Source organism: Salvelinus fontinalis, chromosome 19, assembly GCF_029448725.1.
Source record: "Salvelinus fontinalis isolate EN_2023a chromosome 19, ASM2944872v1, whole genome shotgun sequence".
NCBI classification, from domain to species: Eukaryota; Metazoa; Chordata; class Actinopteri; order Salmoniformes; family Salmonidae; genus Salvelinus; species Salvelinus fontinalis.
In genome coordinates this window covers 5,100,320-5,125,960 of record NC_074683.1, presented here as the reverse complement: position 1 = coordinate 5,125,960, position 25,641 = coordinate 5,100,320, and the positions used below count along the sequence as shown (strand labels likewise).

Sequence of the window (25,641 nt, the reverse complement as noted above, 5' to 3'; positions counted from 1 at the left end):
TTGTTTTGTTGTTTTTGTTTACGTATTGCTTGCCTTGAACTTACCTCCGTTTGTTTTGTCTTCAGTTACTCACCCGGACCATTCCCGCCTGGTCGACGGAGGATTCCGCTACTCCATTGGATTCACCTATTTACTCCCATCCACTCACCTCCGCTGCCCGCTACGCCACCTGGATATATCTACTCATTCTCATTCACTTGAAAATAAATACTCACCTTCTTTCTACGCTCCTTGTCCTGGTCTGCTTCTGGGTTCGATTTTGAAAGAACGTGACATTCCCAGGGGGGAAGGTGAAGGCACCTAGGAAGTGCTTAGGCAAGAGACCCGCAGGCATGCATATACCCGTAGTATATTCACTGTCTAGGCACACTAGGTAAGACCTGGGCGGACCACCCCCTGTATTTTGGTTAGTGCACCAGGTGGTGCTAAGTTAGGTAAGTAGTGGGTAGGCAGGTTAGATAGGAGAGGGGGAGCTTTGATATTTACTGTCTTTGCTTTGGTTCCGTCCAGCCCCTTTTCCCCATATTACCGTGTAAAGGAAATAAATCCTAGTAAGAGGTCAATTCTGCCTTTTGTCGTCCTTTCTCGCACCTACAGTTCATACCTCTTTTGCTTCACGGGGAGTTGAGTTGCAGCAGGGTGTTGCGTTCCCTCTTCTCAGAGGCGTGCGTAACAATCCTGGACTTCCTGACGGACCGCCCCCAGGTGATGAGGGTAGGCAACAACACATCTGTCACACTGATGACATGACGGTGGTAGGCCTGATCACTGACGACGATGAAACAGCCTATAGAGAGGAGGTCAGAGACCTGGCAGTGTGGTGCCAGGACCTCTCCCTCAACGTCAGCAAGACAATGGAGCTGATCATGGACTACAGGAAACTGAGGGCCGAGCACGCCCGAGAACGTCAAGTTCCTCGGTGTCCACATCACTAAGGATCTATCATGGTCCACAACGCCTCTTCCCCCTCAGGAGGCTGAAAAAGATTTGGCATGGGCCCTCAGATCCTCAAAAAGTTCTACAACTGGCTGCATCACCGATTGGTTTGGCAAAAGCACCACCCTCGATTGCATGGCGCTACAGAGGGTGGTGCGGACAGCCCAGTACATTACTGAGGCCAAGCTCCCTGCCATCCAGGACATCATGTAAGTCAGTTTTTACCATCTCCTCTTTGGTCACTGTGAGAGTTCCACATGTTGTATCTGCAAGTGGTGACAGGCCAAATGGTGCTAAATGGAGAAATGTCATTGCTATTCCTACTTTGTTTTCTTTTCCTAATAGGTATAATCCAATCTTTGAGAATCATGTAGTTCTGAAATCTCAGAGTATTCTGACTTGTATTGAAACTCTGTATGATTTTAAATGCAGAAAAGGTTTGACATTTTTACATCTTAATATTCATAGTTTATTCCCTAAAATTGATCATGTCAAGATCTGGTTCTCTCAGGGAGACCCTGATGTTTTTATTTTACCTGGTTAACTGATAAAACCCTGGACTCTGAGGTTGATATGGATGGTTACAATGTGTTTAGGGCTGATAGGAAAGGCAAAGGTGTTGCTATTTACACAAAAAACACTTCTCAAAAGTTTTCAATTGTATTGCAGATAAACATGATAAACCCTTTAAAAAACTGAGAATAAAAAAAAATTGAAATTGCCCTTGGTTCAGTCCAAAGCTGTCTGAAGTCATACACAACAGAGATGCTGCCTGGGCCGAAGCTAGATTCACAGACTCGGGCCCAGACTGGCAGTCTTTCAGGTGATTGAGAAATCTGTGTGTAAAACTAGTTTAAAAAACTAAATCAGATTATTATGTCAATACACTATCTGAATGTACAGGGAACCCAGCCACATTTTGGAAAGCTGTTAAATCACTGAAGGGTTGTGTCTCCACTTCTCTCCCCCAATAAATTAATTTAGATTCTGGCCCTATTACTGACAAAATTGATATCATTAATACATTTAATCACCATTTTATCTCTGCAGGCTTTATATTTGAATGCATTTCAAAGCCAGATCTTGAAAGGAGTAGTTTGGATGTTGATGGTGAAAATCTATTGAATGATACTGAAAATGCTGGTCAGGAGTTTTCTTTTGGAAATTCACTGATAAAGAAGTCCTGGATGTTTTGTTAACAATAGACAAAAAAATCCACAGGGGCTGATCATTTGGAGCCTGGTCTGCTTAAGTGTGCAGCCCCCCTTATTGCTGGCTGACATTTTTTATTTAACATTGTTATCAGGAAGTATTCAAAAAGCATGTAAATCCGCATATGTTCTGCCACTCCATAAGGGTGGGGATACAGATGATCTTGACAACTATCGCCCCATTTCAATACCACCTTGTTTAGCTACGATTCTTGAATCCTTGGATAATGTACAAAAGGAACATCGTTCCTTTTTATCTGATAATTGTATTCTTAACATAAACCAATCAGGATTTAGTCCTGGGCATAGTACAACCACGTTAGTTGTTAATGATCTTGTCAATGCCTTGGATGCTAAAACGAGCTGTGCTGCCTTGTTTATTGACCTATCAAAGGCGTTCGACACTGTTGATCATTCTGTTTTGCTGAAGAAATGATCGAGAGTAGACCTGGGATATACAGCCTGTTTATGTTTTCCGAATTATCTTAGCGACAGGACTCAGGCCATCTTAATAGATGGGGTTAAATCTGAATTTCTTGAGATTCAAAAGGGTGTTCCTCGGGGTTTGATTTTGGGTCCATTACTGTTCACTTTGTATATTAATGACATAAGAAAAACTGTTAATACTTGTAACATTCATCTTTATGCAGACTACACAGTTTTGTTTTCCTGTGCCACCTCAGTGCAGTAGGCCATTCGTGAACTTCAGCATGACTTTGATTCAATTCAGAAATTACTTGCAGATCTTAAGTTAGTGTTAAATACAAGTGAAATCAAGCTCATGCTGTTCTTTAGGTCACAAAATGTTCACCCTGAGGACCTGCATATTTGCTCTATAAATGGAGCCCAAATTGAGCTTGTTTCTCAATATAAATACCTGGGTGTCTGGATTGATGACAAGTTGTCCTTCGTAGCGCATATAGAAAATCTGACTAAGACGCTAAGATCCAAGATTGTATTTTTATATCGAAATAAATCATGCCTTAGTATCAAAAATAGGAGAAAGATTGTTCAAACAACGCTTCTCCCTGTATTGGATTTTGGTGATATTGTTTACATGCATGCGGCAACCTCTGTTTTAAAACCTTTGGCTGCAGTCTACCATTCCGCAATACTTTTTATTACGGGGACATTTTTAGGACTCATCATTGTAGTCTGTATAGAAATGTGGGATGGACCTAGCTGTCTGTAAGAAGAGAGCTTCATTCTCTTTTATTTATTTACAAAGCAATGTTACATAAACTCCCTCTATTTGTATCATAATTAAATAAGATAAGAACCATAAGTTACCAAACCCGTTCACAAGAATGGATAACACTAGAGATCCCTTCAGTCTCCACAGATTTCGGTAAATCTGCATTGAGTTTTTTTGCCCCTAATTTGTGAAACAATAAGCAGAGTTCACTGCAGCTAGATGTGCTGGAGCCACTCAGGTAGTTTAAATTATTGATTGAGGACCTCTATGTAGTTGAATGTGATTGCTTTTATTAAATATGTTTATTTTTGTTTATTGTGCTGACTTATATTGTTTTATACACGTGTATGTTGTCTTAATATTCTGTTTTTATTGTGATGTGTACAGGGCTCTCTTGTCAAATAGATTTTTAATATCAATGTGACTCCTTGTTTAAATAAAGGTTAAATCAAAATCAAAATACTGTATATCAGACAGTGTGGAAGGATGGCGGTGTGGAAGACTATATCAGGTGGTGTGGAAGACTATATCAGGCGGTGTGGAAGAATGGCAGTGTGGAAGACTATATCAGGCGGTGTGGAAGACTATATCAGGCGGTGTGGAAGAATATATCAGGCGGTGTGGAAGACTATTCTCTCTGCTTCCGCACGGCAAGCAGTACCGGTGCTTCAAGTCTGACACCAACAGGCTTTGAACAGCTTCTATCCCCAAGCAGTAAGACTGATAAATAGCTAATAAAATAGCGACATGGACTATATGAGTTAACTTCAAATCTTTGACGTTTGTCATAGTGAGACCAAAGCGCAGCGTAATGTGAATACATACTTTTAATGTAAGACGAATGAGCACAAAACAAACTACCGTGACCGCTATAAACAATGAGTGCAGACATGCAACTTCACATAGACAATAACCCACAAACCAAACTGGAAAATGGAAACCTAAACAGGATCCCCAATCAGAGACAACGATAAACAGCTGCCTCTGATTGGGAACCAATCTAGGTCACCATAGACCTACGTATGTCTAGACTAGACACACACACCTAGACATACAAAAAAACCTAGATAAGACAAAAACACACATACCACCCTCGTCACACCCTGACCTAACCAAAATAATAAAGAAAACAAAGAATACTAAGGTCAGGGTGTGACATTGACCTTTTAATTAAAATTTGCACTGTCTCTCTGCACACTCACAGGGCCCTACACATTAATTCCATCATCTGCTCACTCACACATAATATGCACGTACATTTATACTGACTCTACACACACGCTCATCCACTCACATACAAGCTGCAGCTACTCTGTTTATCTTATATCCTGTTGCCTAGTCACCTTACCCCTATACATATCTACCTCCATCACTCCAGTGTCCCTGCACATTGTAAATGTTATTGGAACTGACCCTGTAAGTGTATATAGTATTCTTACTTATTGTGTTCTTCTTATTTCTTGGGTGTTTTTTCTAGTATTACCTTGTTATTGATTACTGCATTGTTGGGTTTTGAGTTTGCAAGAAAGGCATTTCACTGTATTTGTGCATGAGACTTTAAAAACTTGATTACTTTTATTATTACCTGTTATTACTTTTATATTAGTTCTCTTTTTTATTTCTCTCTGCATTATTGGGAAGGGCAGTAGGTATGCATTTCACTGTGACTACACCTGTTGTTTACGAAGCATGTGACAAATACAATTTGATTGGATTTAGACACCCACTCATCCCAGCAATCCTCCATTCGTCTCCTCATTTGATTGCATTCCCTATTTTCCAGCAACACTTTAGAGACCCTTTCCTGAGATTAATTGACTGATACAGCTTTAACGTCTGTTCAGACTATATATATATATATATATATATATATATATATATATATAAAGTATACTTAAACCTACGTTATTGTAGATTGCTATCTTTCTGTCTTCTCTCTGTGTAATCACTGTAGCTGCTCAGAGCTCTGTCTCACTCTAAATATGACTAGCTATCAACCACTGTGTCCTAATCTTTAATAATGCATTGCAACACGTCATTCTACTACCAGGTCGGACTACCCTTTTCTTCCAGAACAGCCTAAATTCTTTGGGGCATGGAAACGTTGCTAAATTGGTATCAAGGGACGTAATGTGTGCCAGGAAAACATTCCCCACACCATTACACCACCAAACTCTACTGTTGACACCAGGCAGGATGGACTCATGCTGCTTATGCCAAATCCTGATTCTACCATTTAAAAATAAAATGTTTTACCTTTACTTAACTAGGCAAGTCAGTTAAGAACAAATTCTTATTTTCAATGACGGCCTAGGAACAGTGGGTTAACTGCCTTGTTCAGGAGCAGAACGACAGATTTTTACCTTGTCAGCTTGGGGATTCCATCTTGCAACCTTTCGGTTACAAGTCCAACGCTCTAACCACTAAGCTACCTGACGCTCCTGTTGGGTCAAACCATCAGCATGACCAAACAGGAACCGGGATTCGTCAGACCAGGCAATGTTTTTCCACTCCTTAATTGTCCAGTGTTGGTGATTACATGCCCATCCGTGACAAGGACCGACGAGTTGTGCGTTCTGAGATGCCGTTCTGCACTGCGCCATTATTTGCATGTTTGTGGCTCGCCTGTTAGCTTGCACCATTCTTGCCACTCTCCTTCGACCTCCCATCAATGAGCTGTTTTCACCCACAAGACTGCCGCTGACTGGATGTTTTTTGTTTGTCGCACAATTCTCTGTAAAACCCTAGACACTGTCGTGCGTGAAAAGTCCAGAAGGGCAGACGTTTCTGAGATACTGGAACCGGTGCTCCTGGCACCTACGATCATACCATGGTCAAAGTTGCTTAGGTCATTCGTTTTGCCCATTCTAACATTCAATCAAACAATAACTGAATGCCTCTATGCCGGTCTGCATGCTTTATATAGCAAGCAACAGCCAAGGCTGTCTTTAGGAGCGAACCATTTTCGTGAACCTAATAAACTGGCCATTGAGTGTACACAACCGGTCAAAAGTTTCAGAACACCTACGTATTCAAGCGTTTTTCTTTATTTTTTACAATTTTCTACATTGTAGAATAATAGTGAAGACATCAAAACTATGAAATAACACATATAGAATCTAATAGTAACCAAAAAAAGTGTTCAAATTAAAATATATTTTACATTTGAGATTCTTCAAAATAGCCACCCTTCGCCATGATGAAAGCATTGCAAACTCTTTGCATTCTCTCAACCAGCTTCACCTGGAGTACTTTTCCAACAGTCTTGAAGGAGATCCCACATATGCTGAGCACCTGTTGGCTGCTTTTCCTTCACTCCGCGGTCCGACTCATCCCAAACCATCTCAATTTGTTTGAGGTCGGGGGTTTGTAGAGGCCAGGTCATCTGACGCAGCATTCCGTCACTCTCCTACTTGGTCAAATAGCCTTACACAGTCTGGAGGTATGTTGGGTCATTGTCCTGTTGAAAAACAATTGATAGTCCCACTAAGCCCAAACCAGATGGGATGGCGGATCGCTGCAGAATGCTGTGGTAGCCATGCTGGTTAAGTGTGCCTTGAATTCTAAATAAATCATAGAAAGTGTCACGAGCAAAGAACACCCACACCATAACACCTCCTCCTCCATGCTTTACAGTGGGAAATACACACGCAGAGATCATCCATTCAGCCACGTGCGTCTTACAAAGACACAGCGGTTGGAACCAAAAATCTCCAATTTGCACTCAAGACCAAATTTCCACTGGTCTAATGTCCGTTGCTCGTGTTACTTGGCCCAAGCAAGTATCTTCTTCTTGTTGGTGTCTTTTAGTAGTGGTTTCTTTACAGCAATTCAACCATGAAGGCCTGATTCACACAGTCTCCTGTGAACAGTTAATGTTGAGATGTGTCTGTGAAGCATTTATTTGGGCTGCAATCGGAGGTGTAGTTGACTCTAATGAACTTATCCTCTGCAGCAGAGGTAACTCTGGGTCTTCCTTTCCTGTGGAGAGCCAGTTTCATCATAGCGCTTGATGGTTTTTGCGACTGCACTTGAAGAAACTTTCAAAGTTCTTGAAATGTTCCGTATTGACTGACCATGTTTTAAAGTAATGAGGTACTGTCATTTCTCCTTGCTTATTTGAGCTGTTCTTGCTATAAAATGGACTTGGTGTTTTACCAAATAGGGCTATCTTCTGTATTAGCCCCCTACCTTGTCACAACACACCTGATTGGCTCAAACGCATTAAGAATGAAAGAAATTCCACAAATTAACTTTTAAGAAGGCACACCTGTTAATTGAAATGATTCCAGGTCACTACCTCATGACGCTGGTTCAGAGAATGCCAAGTGTGCAAAGCTGTCATCAAGGCAAAGGGTGTCTATTTGAAGAATCTCAAATATAAAATATATTTTGATTTGTTTAACACTTTTTTGGTTACTACATGATTCCATATGTGTTATTTCATAGTTGTCATGTCTTCACTACTACTCTACAATGTAGGAAATTGTCAAAATAAAGAAAAAGCCTTGAATGAGTAGTTTCTAAAACTTTTGACTGGTAGTGTATATACTGTGGATAGAGAAACAACAGAGAGAGAGACATTTTATTAAATTCAAATTCCAGGTCAGTCTTTGAATTCAGAGATAATTAAATTCCTCTGAATTCTAATGTTAGGTACATTCCAATAATTGTATTCTCAATTCAATATTATCCCCAACAATTCCACAAATTCCAATTCACTCTGTCTTTCAGGTTGATCATGTCACTGTTCAGACAGCCTAGCTATACTGGAAATATTGTCATGGATCCCCCCCCGGTACTGTTGCTCATTCCATGCACCAGTTCCGGAGGTCTATGTCACCGGCCTCTAGGTGTCACTGAACTGTCTGATTGCACATACCTGGTTCCCATTCCCCGTGATTAGTAATTGTATATATGTGCCCACTGTTCACAATTGTTTTGTCGGTTATTGTTCCCATGTCCGTTGGTCTATGCTTTGTTATTTCGGCTTTCATGCTGCGTGTATTGTGCATATGTTATTACGGGTCCCGCCCCGTATAGTGTATTGCGGGTCTCGTCCCGTGTATTTATTATAGGTTTTATCTCGCTCTTTTGTTTGGGTTACATCCCTTGGTTTTGTATACGTGTTTATTTTGGGCTTCGTCCTCGGGCCTTTTCATGGCATGTTGTTTATTTTGGGTGGAGTATTAAACCCCCTATTAGGAATTCTTGCGCCTGTCTCCAATCATTTATACAACTTGACAGAATAACCGACCCCAAAAATACAACATGCCATGAAAGGCACGGGGACGAAGCCCAAAACAAACACAGGGATGTAACCCAAACAAAAGAGTGAGGTTAAACCTCTAATAAATACACGGGACGAGACCTGTAATAACAAGTGCACAACAATACACGGGACGAAACCCGTAATAACGAGAACACAATACACGCAGCACTAAAGCCGAAACAACAAAGCACAGGTTCTCACAAGACCAATGGACATGGGAACAAAAACCGACAAGACAATGGTCAAAAGAGGGCACATATATACAATTACTAGTCTGGGGAATTGGAATCAGGTGAGTGTAATGTGACAGTTCAGTGACGCCTAGAAACCGGTGACGTAGACCTCCGGAACTGGTGCACGGAAAGAGCAGCAGTACCGGGGAATCCGTGACAAATATAGGAAAACAGGTTGAAATGATTAATTCAATTTTATACCAAAGATTAAATCTTTTTACAATTACAATTCTCAAAGTCCAAATGTCTAATTGAATTTCATCAGGTTTCATTCTCTGACACGGACAGAGAGACACCTGTGAGTCTTATTACAAATAACTATTTCCCTCATCCTTTCTCTCTGATTAGTGGCGACACTTGAAACCCTCTTATTTGCTATATAAATCTCCTTCGTTGGTTTTGCTCCATTTCACTCCATCCTCTCTCACTCTTTTCATTGCTCCCTTTGTTCTTCCTCTGAGCCTCAATCAACCTCCCACAGCTCCATTTCATGTAAAAGTTGTTGTAATTACAGTTTATATTAAAAACATTAGGAGAAACAGTACTATTATTAACTGTTATTTACACAATTTCTCAAAATCACTTACTGTACTGCAGGGTTAATGGCAAGACTAGCAAACTAATTTACACCACACCATGTGATACTACCAGTTCTGGATAAAAGGTCTGGTCCTTATATTAAAACTACATTTCTACTCCCCCCAATTACCAACACAGACTACACTAATGAAGTGTGTGCACTAACCAAGAGTGCCAACTGAGTTCCAAGGGGATTTTTCATTCATGATATTAAATGGTACTGTGCATCAATACCACTCTCAATTATTTTTGAGCTCCAAGATAAGCCTCAAAACCCCCAATTTAGACACCCACTCCAAGCCATCTAATTGAGCCGCCCCTGTGAGTGACTCATACTCTAATTGCATTTCCTATTTTCCAGCAACACCTTAGAGACTTTCCTGCAGCCTTGTCTCAAATTAGTATGACATCTTATGTTTGGTATGTTTACATAGGACAGAAGGTTACCTAAGTCAAAAAAACGAAAGGAGGGTGGTTGGTTGGGTTGGATGAATGAGCGTATAACGCAAATGTCATCACAGACAACTTTTGCTTTTTAGCAACTTTCCAAACTAATATGTTTTACCTACTTTGCAACTACGTAGCATGTTAGTAACCCCTCCACTAACCTTAACCCTTTTGGATAACCCTTCCCCAACCCTAACTCCTAACCTTAACCCTAACCCCTAGCCTAGCTAACATTAGCCAGCAAGCTACTGTTAGCCACCTAGCCACCTAGCAACACCAAATTGGAATTTGTAACATATTGTACGAAATGCTTTGAGACCAGGTTGTTCCCTGGGATTAATATAATGATATGCAGTGTTGAGACCGGTCTTGAGACCACATATTGAGTGTCTCGGTCTTGTCTCGTGTCAGACAAATTTGTCTCAGACAGTGAGGACTCATAATTTCTTCCGAGACGAGCTGAGACAAACGGAGAAAAAACCTCATAATTATCAGCTCCCATTCAGTCAGCACATAAAACTGCTTGGTCAGGCCAAATGTCCACACTCCTTTCTTGAAACATTCATATCTTATCACATATAGAAACCTGGGCTTCCTACTTTACTCCTAAGATTACTATGCTTTACTGTCGTTGTCACGCTTTTCAGAACTTCCTTAATTCGTCGGTAGGGAAGAGTGGAGGAAATTACTAGAAGAAACCTGGGGAAGTTTATACATATTTTGTATTTTTGCCCATTATAGACCCGTTTGGGTTCATGATCATTTGTAGAGTGGGTCATGGTTTTTTGTGTGTTGTTTTTTGGAACTCAGTCGGCGTCTCAACTTACTGTTGAGTTAGAATATACTGTATATTATACAAAACTTGCCACCCCAGCGCACAAAGGGGATACCTAGTGAATTGTACAACTGAATGCATTCAACTGAAACGTGTCTTCCACATTTAACCCAACCCCTCTGAATCAGAGAGGTGCGTGAGGGGGGGCTTAATCAACATCATCAGCACCGAGAGAACGATATATTTGTACCTTGTCAGCTCAGGGATTCAACCCAGCAACCATTATGTTACTGGCCCAACGTTCCTAGCCGCCAGGCTACCTGCCGCGCAACTCAAGGTGCAGCTGTGTAATGATCATGCTTTTTAAATCAGCTTCTTGGTATGGCACACCTGTCAGGTGGATGGATTAGGAAAATTGCTCACTAACAGGGATGTAAACAAATTTGTGCGCAACATTTGAGAGAAATTCGTTTTTTGGACGTATGCAAAATGTATGGTGTCTTATTTCAGCTCATGAAACATGGGACCAACATGCTTTCATATTTCTGTTCGATGTATATTCATGTAGATTGTCATCTTCCTCTCTTCCATTATCTATGTGTAATTACTGTAACCGTCTCACTCTTTAAATATGACTAGCCCAATTGATCGACAGCTGTCCTACTCTTTAATAACGCATTGCAACACGTCATTCTATCATCCAAGCTGTGCGTGATTAATCAGTAAAATGAACGATTCAATGCAATAATGGAATCCAATTAAGCTCCCCGTGCAAAGATAGAGATTTATACAGAGACAAGATTTCAGAGAGGGACAGAGAGACAAAGCGAGAGATGAAATAGTCTGTTGACTCTATCCAACTGAATAGAATCTCTAAATGCTCTCGGAATACAAAAAACAGTTTTTAGAACCGTAATGATAGTTATAGACAACCATGTACACTACGTTGGGGGGGGTCATTCTGTTTTGACACGGTCCTCTACAAAGAAATATAACCATAAGGATGGAGCGAGATGCTGTCAACAAAGCCTCCCAGGAATGTGTGTTAGTGTTGAATTAAACTCTATTCTGAGGTCTGATCGATTTAATTACGATACGGATGACAGACCTGTCATCTCACCAGTGTCAGTTCTAGAAATTATTATATTATAATATGTGGGGATCCGGGCAACCATGTGGTCTGTTGGGGACATTAAATAACCCTGCCATGTTTGGTTCCAAGGACGTAGGAGCCGGTGGGAACAAGTCCCCCCCACAATGTTAGAAGCAGGAAAAAATTTCCCTCTCAATACATTTAAAAAAAATAATAATTTTAATGGCAGTACTTTTTTTAATAGAAAAACTAGTTGCCCGATTCGTTGAGGGACTTTCATCTTGAAAAGGCTGCTGGAAAGTGAGTCACTTCCTCCGCACCCACTGACTGTTTGTTCTCACTCTCTTGTTATAAGCATGGTGGTAGCGCGTGAATGAGAGAAAAAGCACAGTGTGCAGCAGCACCATCATTACTCACCGCACCAGGGAAAGTAATTGTTGTTGGCAACAACAAAGTTTATGTAAAAAGTACATGAATGGGAAATAACTTTGATATGTTTGTCAAGTTTTGACCATAGTTTGTTTCTATGTTTTATGTCTAGGTTGTCTATTTCTATGTGTTTGGTCAGGGCGTGAGCTGGGGTGGGCATTCTATGTTGTTTTTTCTATGTTTGTATTTCTGTGTGTGGCCTGGTATGGTTCTCAATCAGAGGCAGCTGTCATGGTCTCTGATTGAGAATCATACTTAGGTAGCCGGTTTTCTCACTATGGGTTGTGGGTAGTTATTTTCTGTGTCTGTGGTTCACCATACAGAACTGTTTCGATTGTGTTTTTGTTATTTTGTTCAGTGTTCAGTTGATTTATTAAAAATCTAATTATGGACACTTACCACGCTGCACATTGGTCCGATATTTCCTACTCCTCCTCAGACGAAGAGGAGAATTGTTACAATGTTAGAACGAACGTGAGCAACTATAAGCTTTCTCAGTGGCTAGTAGCTACTTGGCATTATAAATCATGTTTAGATATTTTCATCTATATTACTAGCTAACGCTGGGTAGTTCTGGCTGTGTGAAAAACTGATAGTGAATGTTTTGAAGCCAAGAATACTTGCTAGCTACAGAATTACTTGCACAATCACTGTCTTAGTCTTCATCATAGGGTCAGCAAGTTAGCAAAGGAGTGCAAAGAAAAGTAAGTAAGGTTCTTGGCAACTGCCGCACACGACCACTGGCAAATTAGTTAAGCTTTCAACTTAGATGTCTATAACTTCATCACAGTGATTAAGGGTCATGAAGGTGTGTTCCATGTGTTAAGACTTTGTTTGGTGCTGTCATGATCATGGCAGAAGACAGGCAGAGAGGAAGAGAGAGAGGCCACAAACCAACAGGTAAGATAATGAGAAGTGCCTCGCCAAGCCCATAGAGTTCATAGACTGATGATCTGTCATAGTATGAATCAATCTGAATTATCATCTCTGATTAAATGATAGTCTAGAAGGTGTATTGATTTGATTTGGATCTCTTTTAGTCCCCATTTGGACTAATCTTCCAAGAGTCCTTAAACATTAAAATACAATTTACAATACAAACACATTTTCACATATAACACACTATTACAAACATACATAATATACTAACATAATGACCCAATAAATACTCAATCTAAAAAAGATTGATTCTTCATCTACTATAGTCCCACAACATTTCTATGTATTATATTTAAATAGTTTTAAAATAATGTTTAAATGTATATATTGAGAGATTTCTAGTTTGCTCAGTTAATTTATTCCATTTCTTTATTGCTCTAAATCAAAATGTTATTTTGCCTATTTCTCTTTTCTGTCTGGATAACGCATAGATGGTGGACAATCTATTCCTAGTATTTACTGAATGTCTGTCTCTTACCAACTGAATACCGTTGTGAATAGAACTTGGCCGTTTTAAATGATGTATATTGTGAAATAAAATAAGCATGTTTTTTTCAATTATCTTGTCGATTGATGACCAACCAAGAACACTGCGCATGACTGCAACAGAAGAACCATATCTCCACCTTAAAACAATCCTTGCTGCTTTATTCTGTGCATTCTGCAGCCTCCTAACTTGATGATGCATTTCCCCAGACCACGGAACAGTAGTTCACCTGACTCTCAATTAATGCTTGTGTTATTTGCTGAATAATTTTTCCTGGTAAATATTTAGCTATCCATCTGATTATGCATGCTGTTTTAATAACTGTTTTACTTAGATTAGTTATTTGAGATGACCATGATAAGCAGTTGTCTAGCTGCACTCCCAATAGTTTGGTTTCTGCCACTTCTTCAATGTAACGGTTGTCCTCCTCCTCTTCATCCGAAGAGGAGGAGCAGGGATTGAACCAAAATGCAGCGGATTGTGAAGACATGATATTTATTAAAGTAAAGACGGAAAACACGAAAACGAAATACACTTGACTAATAAACAAAATAACAAACGGAGTAGACAGACCTGGACGACGAACTTACATAAACACGAAGAACGCATGAACAGGGAAAATAGCCTACACATAAATAACGATGAACAAACAAACCGAACAGTCCCATATGGTGCGACAAACACTGACACAGGAGACAACCACCCACAACGAACACTGTGAAACAACCTACCTAAATATGACTCTCAATTAGAGGAACGCCAAACACCTGCCTCTAATTAAGAGCCATACCAGGCAACCCATAAACCAACATAGAAACAGAAAACATAGAATGCCCACCCAAACTCACGTCCTGACCAACTAACACATACAACAAACTAACATAAATAGGTCAGGAACGTGACATTCAATTTGTATTCCTCCCATACTTAATTGTATCTCATGCTGTTTTTGCTTTTTCCGAGTTGAACAGACCAACATACTGTAACTTTGATTTTCTTGGTGTTTAAAACAAGTTTTGGCAAACCCACTCCCTGATATTCTCCAAATCTCCTTGTAAAGCCTGCTGTACCTGTTGAACCGATTGTCTTGCTGCATAAATTGTAGTATCATCTGCAAATATAGTAGCTTGAGTTTCAACTAAGGCATAGAGAAGGTCGTTGGTATATATTAAATAAAGAAGTGGCCCAAGGAAGCTGCCCTGCGGTATTCCACAGTTTAACATATGAGGGGAAGAAAATGAACCATTGATATAGGTGGACTGTTTCCTGTCAGTTAGATATGACTGCACCCAATTCAATGCTACCTCCTTAAAACCATAATGCATTAATTTTGTCAAAATTATTTCATGATCCACTAAATCAAATGCTGCACTAAAATCTAAAAATAGTACACCCACAAACTTGCCATTATCCATAGCATTGAGCCACTGGTCAGTCATGTCAACCAATGCAGTGGTAGTGGAATGGTTTTTGCGATAAGCATGCTGATTGGCTGTAATCAGATCATTATTTTCCATGTACTCCCACATTTGTCTACTCACAATACCCTCCAATATCTTACTGAGTGTAGGGAGTAGACTAATTGGTCGACTATTGGCAGGAGTAATGGGTTTTTTGCAGTCTTTCGGAATAGGACACTTCATGCTAACTTCATGCAGGAGAGAAGCAGCTATGATGATACCCACAGACAGACAGAGAGAGGCCACAAACCAACAGGTACGAAAGTGAGAAGTGCCTCCCCAAGCTCATAGACTGATGATCTGTCATAGTGTGAATGAACCTGAATTACCATATATGATCTCTGATTAAATGATAGTAGCTTACATCTCGAGGGTGTATTGCACGTGTTAACTTAATGCTGGAGAGAGGCAGTATGATGATATTTTATTTACTTTTTAACAGATTGGACTGTATCAGAGTAAGTGCCCCTCTGCAAGCCCCCCCACCCCCCAGACTTGTACATCTGTCCATTTTTAAGTTAAGACTTGTCAGTACCCTTTTCTCAAAGGTCATTTAAATACTTTTTTCTTTATTTCTTATCCGGGGCATGTCTCCAGACCCCCGTAGCAAAATGTGTCCCCCCCAATGTCAGAGTCGCTTCTACCTCCCTGCTTGATTCAATGTGGGGAGGGCTGTCTGAAATTCAAAGACAGATCCTTGAAAGAGGCAGAATGAATGGTGTAACAAAATTAATCTAAGGTCGATCGATAAGCAACAGAAAGGGAATGAGTGTTCTCCGGATGCTGGAGACAGGTCTGTTCTGCCCCTGACACCTTCTGTTCCCCCACTCTCCTGGATCGTTACCAGGGCTGTTTTGATTACACCACTCAATGAAACAACATCTCTGCAACACATTTTAGTGGTTTTCTCTCTATCTCGCTCTGCACACACACTCTCCCTCTTTCTGTCACTTTCACTGTCACTCTCTCATACAATGTGTTGCACAAACACTTTGTCACACATTGTCAGGGCCTTGCACAGACCTTTAGGGGCAAGTGCTAAAATAAATGTTTTAAAGATCACCGATCACCGCCCCCCAAAGAAATCATGCATCAAGGGTCACAGACTCGTTGAGTAATTATTACAAGAGGAGAATGCAAAATCTGATGAGTAAAGTATTTTGATAACAAAAGCCAACACAATTCCAGTCAAAATAGAATATTGTAAGAAATACTGTAGCCTACCATTACTATAGTATATTTACTATTACTATAGGCTACTATTACTGTAGGCTACAGAAATAAACTGTGTTTTACACCTGCATTTGGAGGTGAATTAATTCATGTTAGCAGCCAATATCAGCTAGGGATATATCATGTCACTTCTCTGGAGTCCAGAGTAAGCAAAATAATGAGCGTACTTGTAGAGTAGGTTGCAGGATCAGATAGAAAGCATGTTCTGTCTGCAATGAGCCATCACTATGGAGAGCAGCCTGCCTGCAGAGTGCTCGTTGCCAGCCTGGTAACCCTGTTCTTCCTCACAAATATCGTAATAAATTTGCCAGAAAATTGTTACATCTTCATCCCATAATATTGAAGGCAATGTTACAGCTGCTTATCTTTAGACATAGACAGTAGCCATCCAAACCAGGCCTATCTGAAATATGAAAATGATCAATCAAATCGCCAGGTAGCCATATTGTTCTGGAAAATATGAGTCAGTAGTAGATTGCTAGTGTATTTTATATGGATGATAAATGTAGGCCTCCTCTGTTTTTGCCAGGCAAAATTGGAGGAAATGAAACAAGTTATTTCTGGTCATTAATCAAGACTTGCAACTTTTTGGTTCTGAATATAGATGAGAATTTTATGACTTGCCGTATGGGTTCAGAACAATGACAAAACAATAATACAAAACAATTTGGGGAGAAATTATACCTCCACCGAAAAGGGCACTTTGGAGACTGGAAGGGGAATGTGCTCTGCACAGGTAGAGCCCCATCTGTGCACGTGCTTGTACACCGTGACACTGAGGGTGTTCTATTAACCTGAGCTGTGGTGCACCGGTCTATGGCCCGTGAAGTGAACAGGCAAAAGCAGTGAGGGAAGAGAGCCCTTCTGAAATTTAACAGTAATCGGCACCGCTCTGTAATTTTATAACACACTGTAAAGGGGTTAGTTACCCTTTCGTAAAAAACACATGATTTCACATGTAAAATGTCCACGTTTTGTACATGTAACATTTTATTTCACATGTGAAATAATGTGGTTTTGGAACACTTTACATCTGATGATATATCACATGAAGTTTCACGTGGCTATTCTTCTGATAACATTTCACAGGTAATGCCCTACAAAAAAATAAGTAATTAAGATATCCCCGGAATGTCACGCAGTCAGTGTTTTCAACTTACATATTTGACACAGGATTACATTGTGTATGTTCATTTATACAGTAATTTTTATTCAACATGTCCTCACCTGGGATTTGAACTCACAACCTCTTGGTTCAACGGAATTACAAACGCCACCATGTCTGTGTCAATAACTAATTTCACCTCTATTTCTACACTTTGGACCACTAGAAAAACGATTATATTTATCGTAGTGATTCAGGAGTAACATTAAAACAGAGTACCAACCAACCTTAGACAACTATACAGAAACTCCTCAAATTGCTGAAATAAGTCAATTACATCAATGATGAGAGAATAGTCAGTTTAACTGAAATACCAGTGCAGATGGCACTCTTTTGTGGATAGATGAATTATAGATCATTAATCTGTATGGGACTTCTGAGAATGCTAGACTTCATGGCACAGCAGAAAGATCGGCGTACCCCAAATCCAGCGGTTGTGAGTTCAAATCCCAGGTGGGGTCATATTGAAAGTCATCACTAAGTGATCATGTCAAATGTATTCATATTGATTTGAAGATGTTTACACTATTTTAACTGTACAGCATACCACTTACCTTATTAAAACCCCCAAATCATTTATTTACTTCCCTTACAAAAAACATTAAATGTGTAGTGTCACATGTGGAAATCACATTTATCACATGTGAAATACCTTAGCTGTTTTTACACGTTGAGCTGAAAACAAAAAGAGACACGTGAAAACAAAAGACACGTGAGGTCAGTTATTCACATGTGAAAATCGAATTTGCAGTTTTACATGTGAAAAACTTTTAGATGCTGTAGTTTCTTTATGGTATTACATGTTTAAATGTTGCATCCCGATTTTGTCACATTACATGAGATTATGTTTTCAAATGTGTCGTTTTATGTTATCACATGTTTCTTTTACATATTGTCACATTATCATATTAATGTCACGCGATCACGTGAAATTCATGTGGTTGTTCCATAAGGGTACTGTGAATTTGACAGCAGCTTCCAGGAAACTCATCGCAAGTAAAATTCTGTGATTTATATTACAGTACACCTATTGTAATATAAATACGGTATCAAAGCAAGTACTGTGTAATGACACAGTACAATACCGTAAAATGTACTGTATTATACTGTAAAAAAGTCAATGCAACCGTTATCGGAATGAATGAATGGATGAAATTCATTGAGGGGAGGGGGTTTGTATTTCACAGTATTTTACTGTAATTAAAAGGGGTTGGTGCAAGCAGGTTGGCTGCTAGGTGTTTACACATTACAGTATATTAATGAATATTTGGTGTTTTATATCACTTGCACTTCCAGAGGCCTAAACAAAGGCTTCCAAACTGGCAGCGATTACAGGGCAAAACAGACCAAAAGGACATGGCAAAATGCTCAACCATTTAAGGTTTACGACTTGCTGCCCCCTATTCAAAATTGATACAACATTCTCACTTACAGGTGCAACAAATACAGCCTCTTATAAGGTAAACCTCAAAGTATGTTAAATACCATGCACCCACTAGCGGTCAAAAGGTTATTGGTGCTCTAAAGATACAGTACTGTATCTTGTGGCGTGGAATTACAGTACCAATTCGAATACAGTGATCCCTCGCCACTTCGCGGTTCACTTATCGCGGATTCGCTATTTCGCGGATTTTCATAATGCATTTTTTTTTTTTTTTTTGGTGCATTGTGCTCTGCATTCTGATTCGCTAAAAACTCACTCCCGCTTCTTGTATCAAAACATGCTACGAATTGTGCTATCATTTTGTCGTCTCGTGCAGTTATGTGTACGTACATAAAACAGCTTGGCAAATTTACATTAAGTTGGCCAAATTATCTTGTAATTTCGAACATCTCCTAAACCCATAATGTCGACGAAACGCTCTGAAGAGCAGTGAAACGGCCTACACGTGAGTCACTGTATTTGTATACATGTAATAGTTGCTAATTGTAAAAAAAAAAAAAAAGTTTTCTATTTCGCGGATTTCACTTATCGCGGGTCATTTTCGGAACGTAACCCCCGCGATAAACGAGGGATACCTGTACAACAATTCTCTTCCCACCCACAACATTTTCCCACAATGCACCATAATTTACAGTATGTTGCATTAAAACATTCCAGAGTATTTTACTGTCAATAATACCCCAAATTGCCGTATCATTTACAATTTTCAGTTACAGTGCATGGTGCATTATCCAGAAACATACATATATTTTTCATAATACATATGTTAGAATTTCCAAACATGTTTTCATTGGGAAGACAGATAAAGCGTTTTTATCAAAAGCAATCACTTTTGCATGTGAAAATTGAATTGAATCCTACACTCTTACACGGAACCCATGCGCGTGCATCGTGCATACATTTATTTTGTCCCCCTACACCAAACGCGATCATGACACGCAGGTTAAAATATCACAACAAACTCTGAACCAATGACATTAATTTGGGGACAGGTCAAAAAGCATTAAACATGTATTGCAATTTAGCTAGTTAGCTTGCACTTGCTAGCTAATTTGTCCTATTTAGCTAGCTTGCTGCTGCTAGATAATTTGTCCTGGGATATAAACATTGAGTTGTTATTTTACCTGAAATGCACAAGGTCTTCTACTCCGAAAATTAATCCACACATAAAACGGCAAACCGAATTGTTTCTAGTCATCTCCTCCTTCCAGGCTTTTTCATCTTTGAATTTATATGGTGATTGGCATCTACACTTTTACCACGACAAACGGCAAAACATTTTGTCTTTCAATCACCCACGTGGGTATAACCAATGAGGCGATACACGTGGGTACCTGCTTCTATAAACCAATGAGGAGATGGGAGAGGCAGGACTTTCAGCGCGATCTGGTCAGAAATAGAGAGGAGTTCTATTTTAGCCATTGGCATCGCAGACGCTCGTTGGCGCGCGCGAGCAGTGTGGGTGCAATAATTGAATAACATGGATTTCTACATTTATTTTGCGATGCTCGCTCACGCAACGTGTCCGGTCTGGTCAGCATGTTAGAAAAAAAGTTACTATCAGAACCTAAAAGGTTTCTTAGGTTGTCCCCATAAGACAGGGGTAGACAACTAGATTCAGCCGCAAGCCAATTGTTGTTGGAGTGGATGGTCGGGAGGATGGAACAGAATTATAATAATTTGTACACTGCAAATTGACCACAACTAAGCCCAAAAAGAGATTGTATATGAAAATAACTATTTCATACCTTTATTACATTGAGACACGATCCTGTATGTCTCTTTTTTTATTCATGGAGATTCTTGGGAACAGATTTCTAAATTAAACACATTTTTTGCTGAAATCCTAGTGATTATACAGTCTTTTTTGACTAAACATTTTTTTTGCTGAATAAAAAAAACTTTGGGGGGCCAAAAGAAATCACTTGCGGGCCTGTTGCCGACCCCTGCCATAGGATAACCCTTGTTGGTTCCAGGTAGAACCCCTTTGGTTCCAAGAAGAACTGTTTTGGGTTCCATGTAGAACTACATGTAGAACTACATGGAACCCAAAATGGTTCTACCTGGAACCAACCAGGGTTTTTACCTGGAACATAAAAGGGTTATCCATTAGTGACAGCCAAAGAACCTTTTGTAACCCTTTTTTCTAAGAGTGTACTCATCACTACATGTGCTTAATCTAACCTAGGCTACAGTTCCAAAACAAATGTAATCACTTTTCACCCAGTGCAAACAGATAATTGAATCCCCTCATTGGTCAACGGTAACACACGACCATTTACCTCTGTAGTCTGGTCTCCTTCACCACCAGCAGTTACCATACCCGGTCTGTTAGGTGATTGCTACTTAAAGTCCCCAGGACATTCCCAGTATTATGCAAGACTGTCTTCTCTTCTTGTGCACCAGAGGCATGGAATATTCTATAATCCATGCTTCATCTAGATATGTTAGTGCCACTGAATTAATTTAAAATATTGATGGGAGACTGTTACTGAGTGTGCATTTTTTAGGCTGGATCATGTTGTATGTTTTAATTATGTAATGTATTGATTGTTGCTGCCTTCTTGGCCAGGTCTCCCTTGAAAAAGAGACTTAAATAAAAAAATAACAATTTAACATTTTCCCCAACCAAAGCTGTAACGGTATTTTAGGACATACAGGCAAACTGAGTGGATTTTAAAGTGGGACACAACACCTACTCAGCTTTGAAGTAGACCTGACCAAATAGGTTGATTTGTTTCAACAAGGATGAATAATAACATAGGCCTAATTCAAATTCCTCAGAGCCCATTGGGTAATTTCTCTTCAGATCCCTCAATCAGTTACAGCTGCAGTGCCTGTGGGGCACATAGCAGCTGTGAATCACAAATAAAATAAAATAGTTATTCAACATTCAATATGAGGTATGGATGCAGCAGGTATCCACTAACCAGCCCCTGACAGATTGTGTCTTTTGGTTTTAACATCCATTTAACAGCAACCATGTTTCATCTCTTACCTTGAACAATGGAGAAAGACAAAAAGGCAAACAGAAGCACTCCAATGGAAACACATACACGTTCTGTGGTCATCTTTATAAAGAAAGTCCTGTGTGGCAGATTGAATGATACAATTCAGTAGTTGAATGAATGCAGAGCCTTACTGAATAAAAATGATAAATAAGGATATAAGACTCTGTATGAAGGACGTGACTATATAGCATAGAATCAAAAACAATAACACTGCCAATATTGTAATTCAGTGGTCTACTACATAACCTCAAATGAATAAATAGCAAGCAACACGTGCGAAACAAGACAACTAAGACCTACCTATGAATGCGCTGAGAACTGTTCAAATATCTAAAATGTACAATTATTCAATTGCGGTTTAAATTATCTGTAATAACGTCGTTATTAGCCTACCTCAATTATTTTAAATCTTCATGGGTTGTGCGCATTGTCCTGGTACGATTAGAAAACCTACACAACCGCAGGTGGATTACACAAACACATGTATTTGAAGTGAGAGACAACATAGCGATATTAACGTTAGTAGTCAAAGAACATTACTTCTGTTTCTTTGTAATATTTTCCGAAATTGAAGCGCTGCTATGGATAAAGGGATAACGCGTCTAGACCCGAAATGCATCCGCATAAACCCAATTTGAAACAAAGTTACATCTTCCGTTGCTGCTGAGAAAACCGTGGTTTGCCGCACGAATTTAACTGATACGTTTTAGCTGGTTCTCCTCAAAGTGCCTCTGCTTACGACTGAAATAATATTGTCTACTTAAGACAATACCACCAAATGACGGGAAGTTTTTGAAGATAAATCAGATAATCAAAATCATGTAGCCAACTGTATTGCGCGTTAAATTCTTCATTATCATTCCCATACAATTAACATTTTTTTTTTGCATAACAATAAAACAAATGTAATGCTGTCATCACGTGCAGCAAATGGAGTAACTGTATAATGAAGCATGTCCACACACAAAGAGATGGAGGAAAGAATGACAAATAAGTGGCAGAGCGAGAGAAGATGAGAAATACCAATATTAGTGTAACTTGAAGAAACCGACAGTAGATATTCCAACTGAAAATTTGGAGGAACAGAGGGCAAATGTAATGTTCCACTATCATGCAAATGACCACATTGAACTATTCACTAGAAACATTAGATTATCTATTAGTGTAGCATAGGTAATGAGGCCACTTAAAATGAGAGCTCAGATACATTGCAAAATCTTTTAGTTCTTGTGGCCTTTCATTTTAGGCAGACTGTGAATCCATTGTACATGATGTTCTCAAGACTGTGCATAGCAAAGTATAGTACAATGAATTCCCTATAGGATACATCAGTGTGTGTGTGTCTACAACATTGCCATGTGTCTTTTGCCATCCATTGATCTTACAGAATTGCAAGCTAACCTAACCTACAGTAATTGGTTTGGATGAGTGGGTATTCACTGGATTTGAAAACATAAGTGGACTGTATAAATTGTCAGCACATTCAATTCAGTTCTAATTTCAGACAAATTCCCCACTAGACCACATTGTTCAAAAGTGCTTTGAATTTGAGGCCTATATTTTTGTCTGACATTAACATTTGGAGCGCTTAGTGAAAGGACAATCCTGTCCATCAAACTCCAACACTTTTTCACCAGAAACATTATGTCTGTCTTGGTATTTTCCAGAGGATTGGGTCTTATTTGTACTTCTCCCTCTCATTTCCCCATATCCCAGTACAGCACAGGAGGTTGGTAGCACCTTAATTGGGGGTAATGGGTGAAGCAGAATGGATTCAAATACAAGGTTTACATGTATTTGATGCAATTCCATTTGTGCCAGCAAACTGGCAATCCTTGATTATGGCAAACACATTTTGAAGGCAAACACATTTTTATTCAATAAAAACAAACTAGTGGCATCCAGGAAAAGGGTTGCATTTTTTGTGGGGGGGTGACAATGGTTTCTGTGAGGATTACAGTTTAACCCTGGGGTGTGTTTAACCCCAAGCCACCCTATTGTTTCTTCCCTGTAAGGTCTGCCTTCTTCTCCCTCTCAGCATTTGGCTGAGGCACATCTAATGCCATGCTTAATACAGTATTACAATTCTGACTGGGCAAATCACAGCAATAAACCTTTCAGTTTGTGCTAAGCTACATAAAAACAGGATTTGGCCATGGGCTGTTGAATTGACTTTCAACTCAGAGACAAAAATGGAAATGAGGCAGCTGTTATTTGTTCAGAATCTTTTAGCTGAATATTTAATACTATTCAACCTGTTTCATCAGATTAAATTCATGAGTTCGAGTTGAATATTGAAGAACAGATCATCGATTTCGTGACGAAAAGAACCTAGACAGAGCCTACAAGAAAAGGTGGAACAGCCTGGCTGGTCCCTACAATCCCCTAACCAGTACATGTTGTTCAACCCTTCTCTATATCGTGGACATACATTCTTACCACAGCAATTCTTGGTACAGTGGTACACCATCTGACCTACATCATTGTATAAATCAACTCTTCTCCACTTATGGTTTATATTCCACATCCCTGTCTGTCAATCCAATCAAACTTCAATCCAAATTGACAGATTGATAGCCTAGGTGTCTAGTCCATTTCTGATTCACCCAACTTGTCATGTCTTGCCAAACAGCCAAAACATTTCTTGCAGAAGTTTATGAATAATCGAGTTGAGCTGCTCACTGAGTCAGACATGTTCACTAAAAGGAGGGAGTGGTCTTTATTTGAACACTTGCTCACCCACAGAACAGCAAAATAACAGAAAATTAGAAATAATTCCACAAACAAAATAAGTGTATATCAATATCGCCCCAACGGAGGAATAACAGATTCTGTGGTCATTCAGTTCATGATTATATTTTCCTAGTGGACAAACAATGGGGTGGGACTGAGGGGGGAAATGTCCTCAGTCTCACCAGTCTCCTCACTGACTAGAAAAAGTCAGCAGCGGTAGGGCGTTTGGGGGTGGCTTTCGGGGTGCTCTTGGTCTTCTTCTTGGTGCTGTTGGTAAGAGAGGCCACTGGGGACCAGCACTCCGAACAGGGGTTTCTGCTGGGGGTCAAATGGCACTCTGGACGACCCCTCTGGACTCACCAGCAGGCTGCGATCGGTCTTCCTAAATTCTGGGAATCATAAACGGGCAAAAACAAATAGGAAACTCTCCTCAAAACTATGGAACATTGAACTGTAAATAAATGAGGACGCAGAAGCTAGATTATCAATGAATCATTGAACACGGGACAACAAAGTATATACATTGGAAAATAATAGAGGTCTTGTCCGTTGTATGAGTAAATAAGGTGCTATCCAGCCCCCTCATACCTGCAGTTCTGTTTTTGTTAAGTCCGAAGGTAACCTTCTTGGATTCAGATTCTGGAGTCGGACACTTCTGTGAAAGAAAATGATGAAATGGGATTACACATTTGTGAACAGACGTTAACAAGGACAGGTGGTGATGAAGTAACTGTAATAATAGGCATCTTCTGTGTTGAACCAGTGTTAAGTACCTTCTTGCTGGACAACGATGTGCTGGGGCTTCCCTTGGCTCTATTGAAGAAGATGGGTGTAGGGATGGTGGCATGGCTCTGGAACGTAATGAAGTCAGACTCCTCCCCTCCCTTACCCTTCTTGGGCATCATCTTTTTTGTTTTCTTGGCGTTCACCGGTGTGGATGGCTCTTCGCTGTCCTGAGGAGAGGATGAAACAAAAAGCAATTTAACAATAGTCAAAACA

At 39.7% G+C, this 25,641-nt stretch overlaps 1 protein-coding gene across 1 annotated transcript in view; it reads right to left on the bottom strand.

Annotated features, from left to right (window-relative positions):
- Positions 1–25,641, bottom strand: part of LOC129816240 (ribosomal RNA processing protein 1 homolog B-like) — a 36,502-nt gene that overhangs the window by 5,315 nt on the left and 5,546 nt on the right. Inside the window, 5 exon segments of the mRNA XM_055870483.1 lie at positions 21,897–21,985; positions 22,303–24,936; positions 24,938–25,031; positions 25,231–25,297; positions 25,416–25,595. Of these exon segments, the coding sequence (XP_055726458.1) occupies positions 24,840–24,936; positions 24,938–25,031; positions 25,231–25,297; positions 25,416–25,595 (438 nt within the window). The 3' untranslated portion in view covers positions 21,897–21,985; positions 22,303–24,839.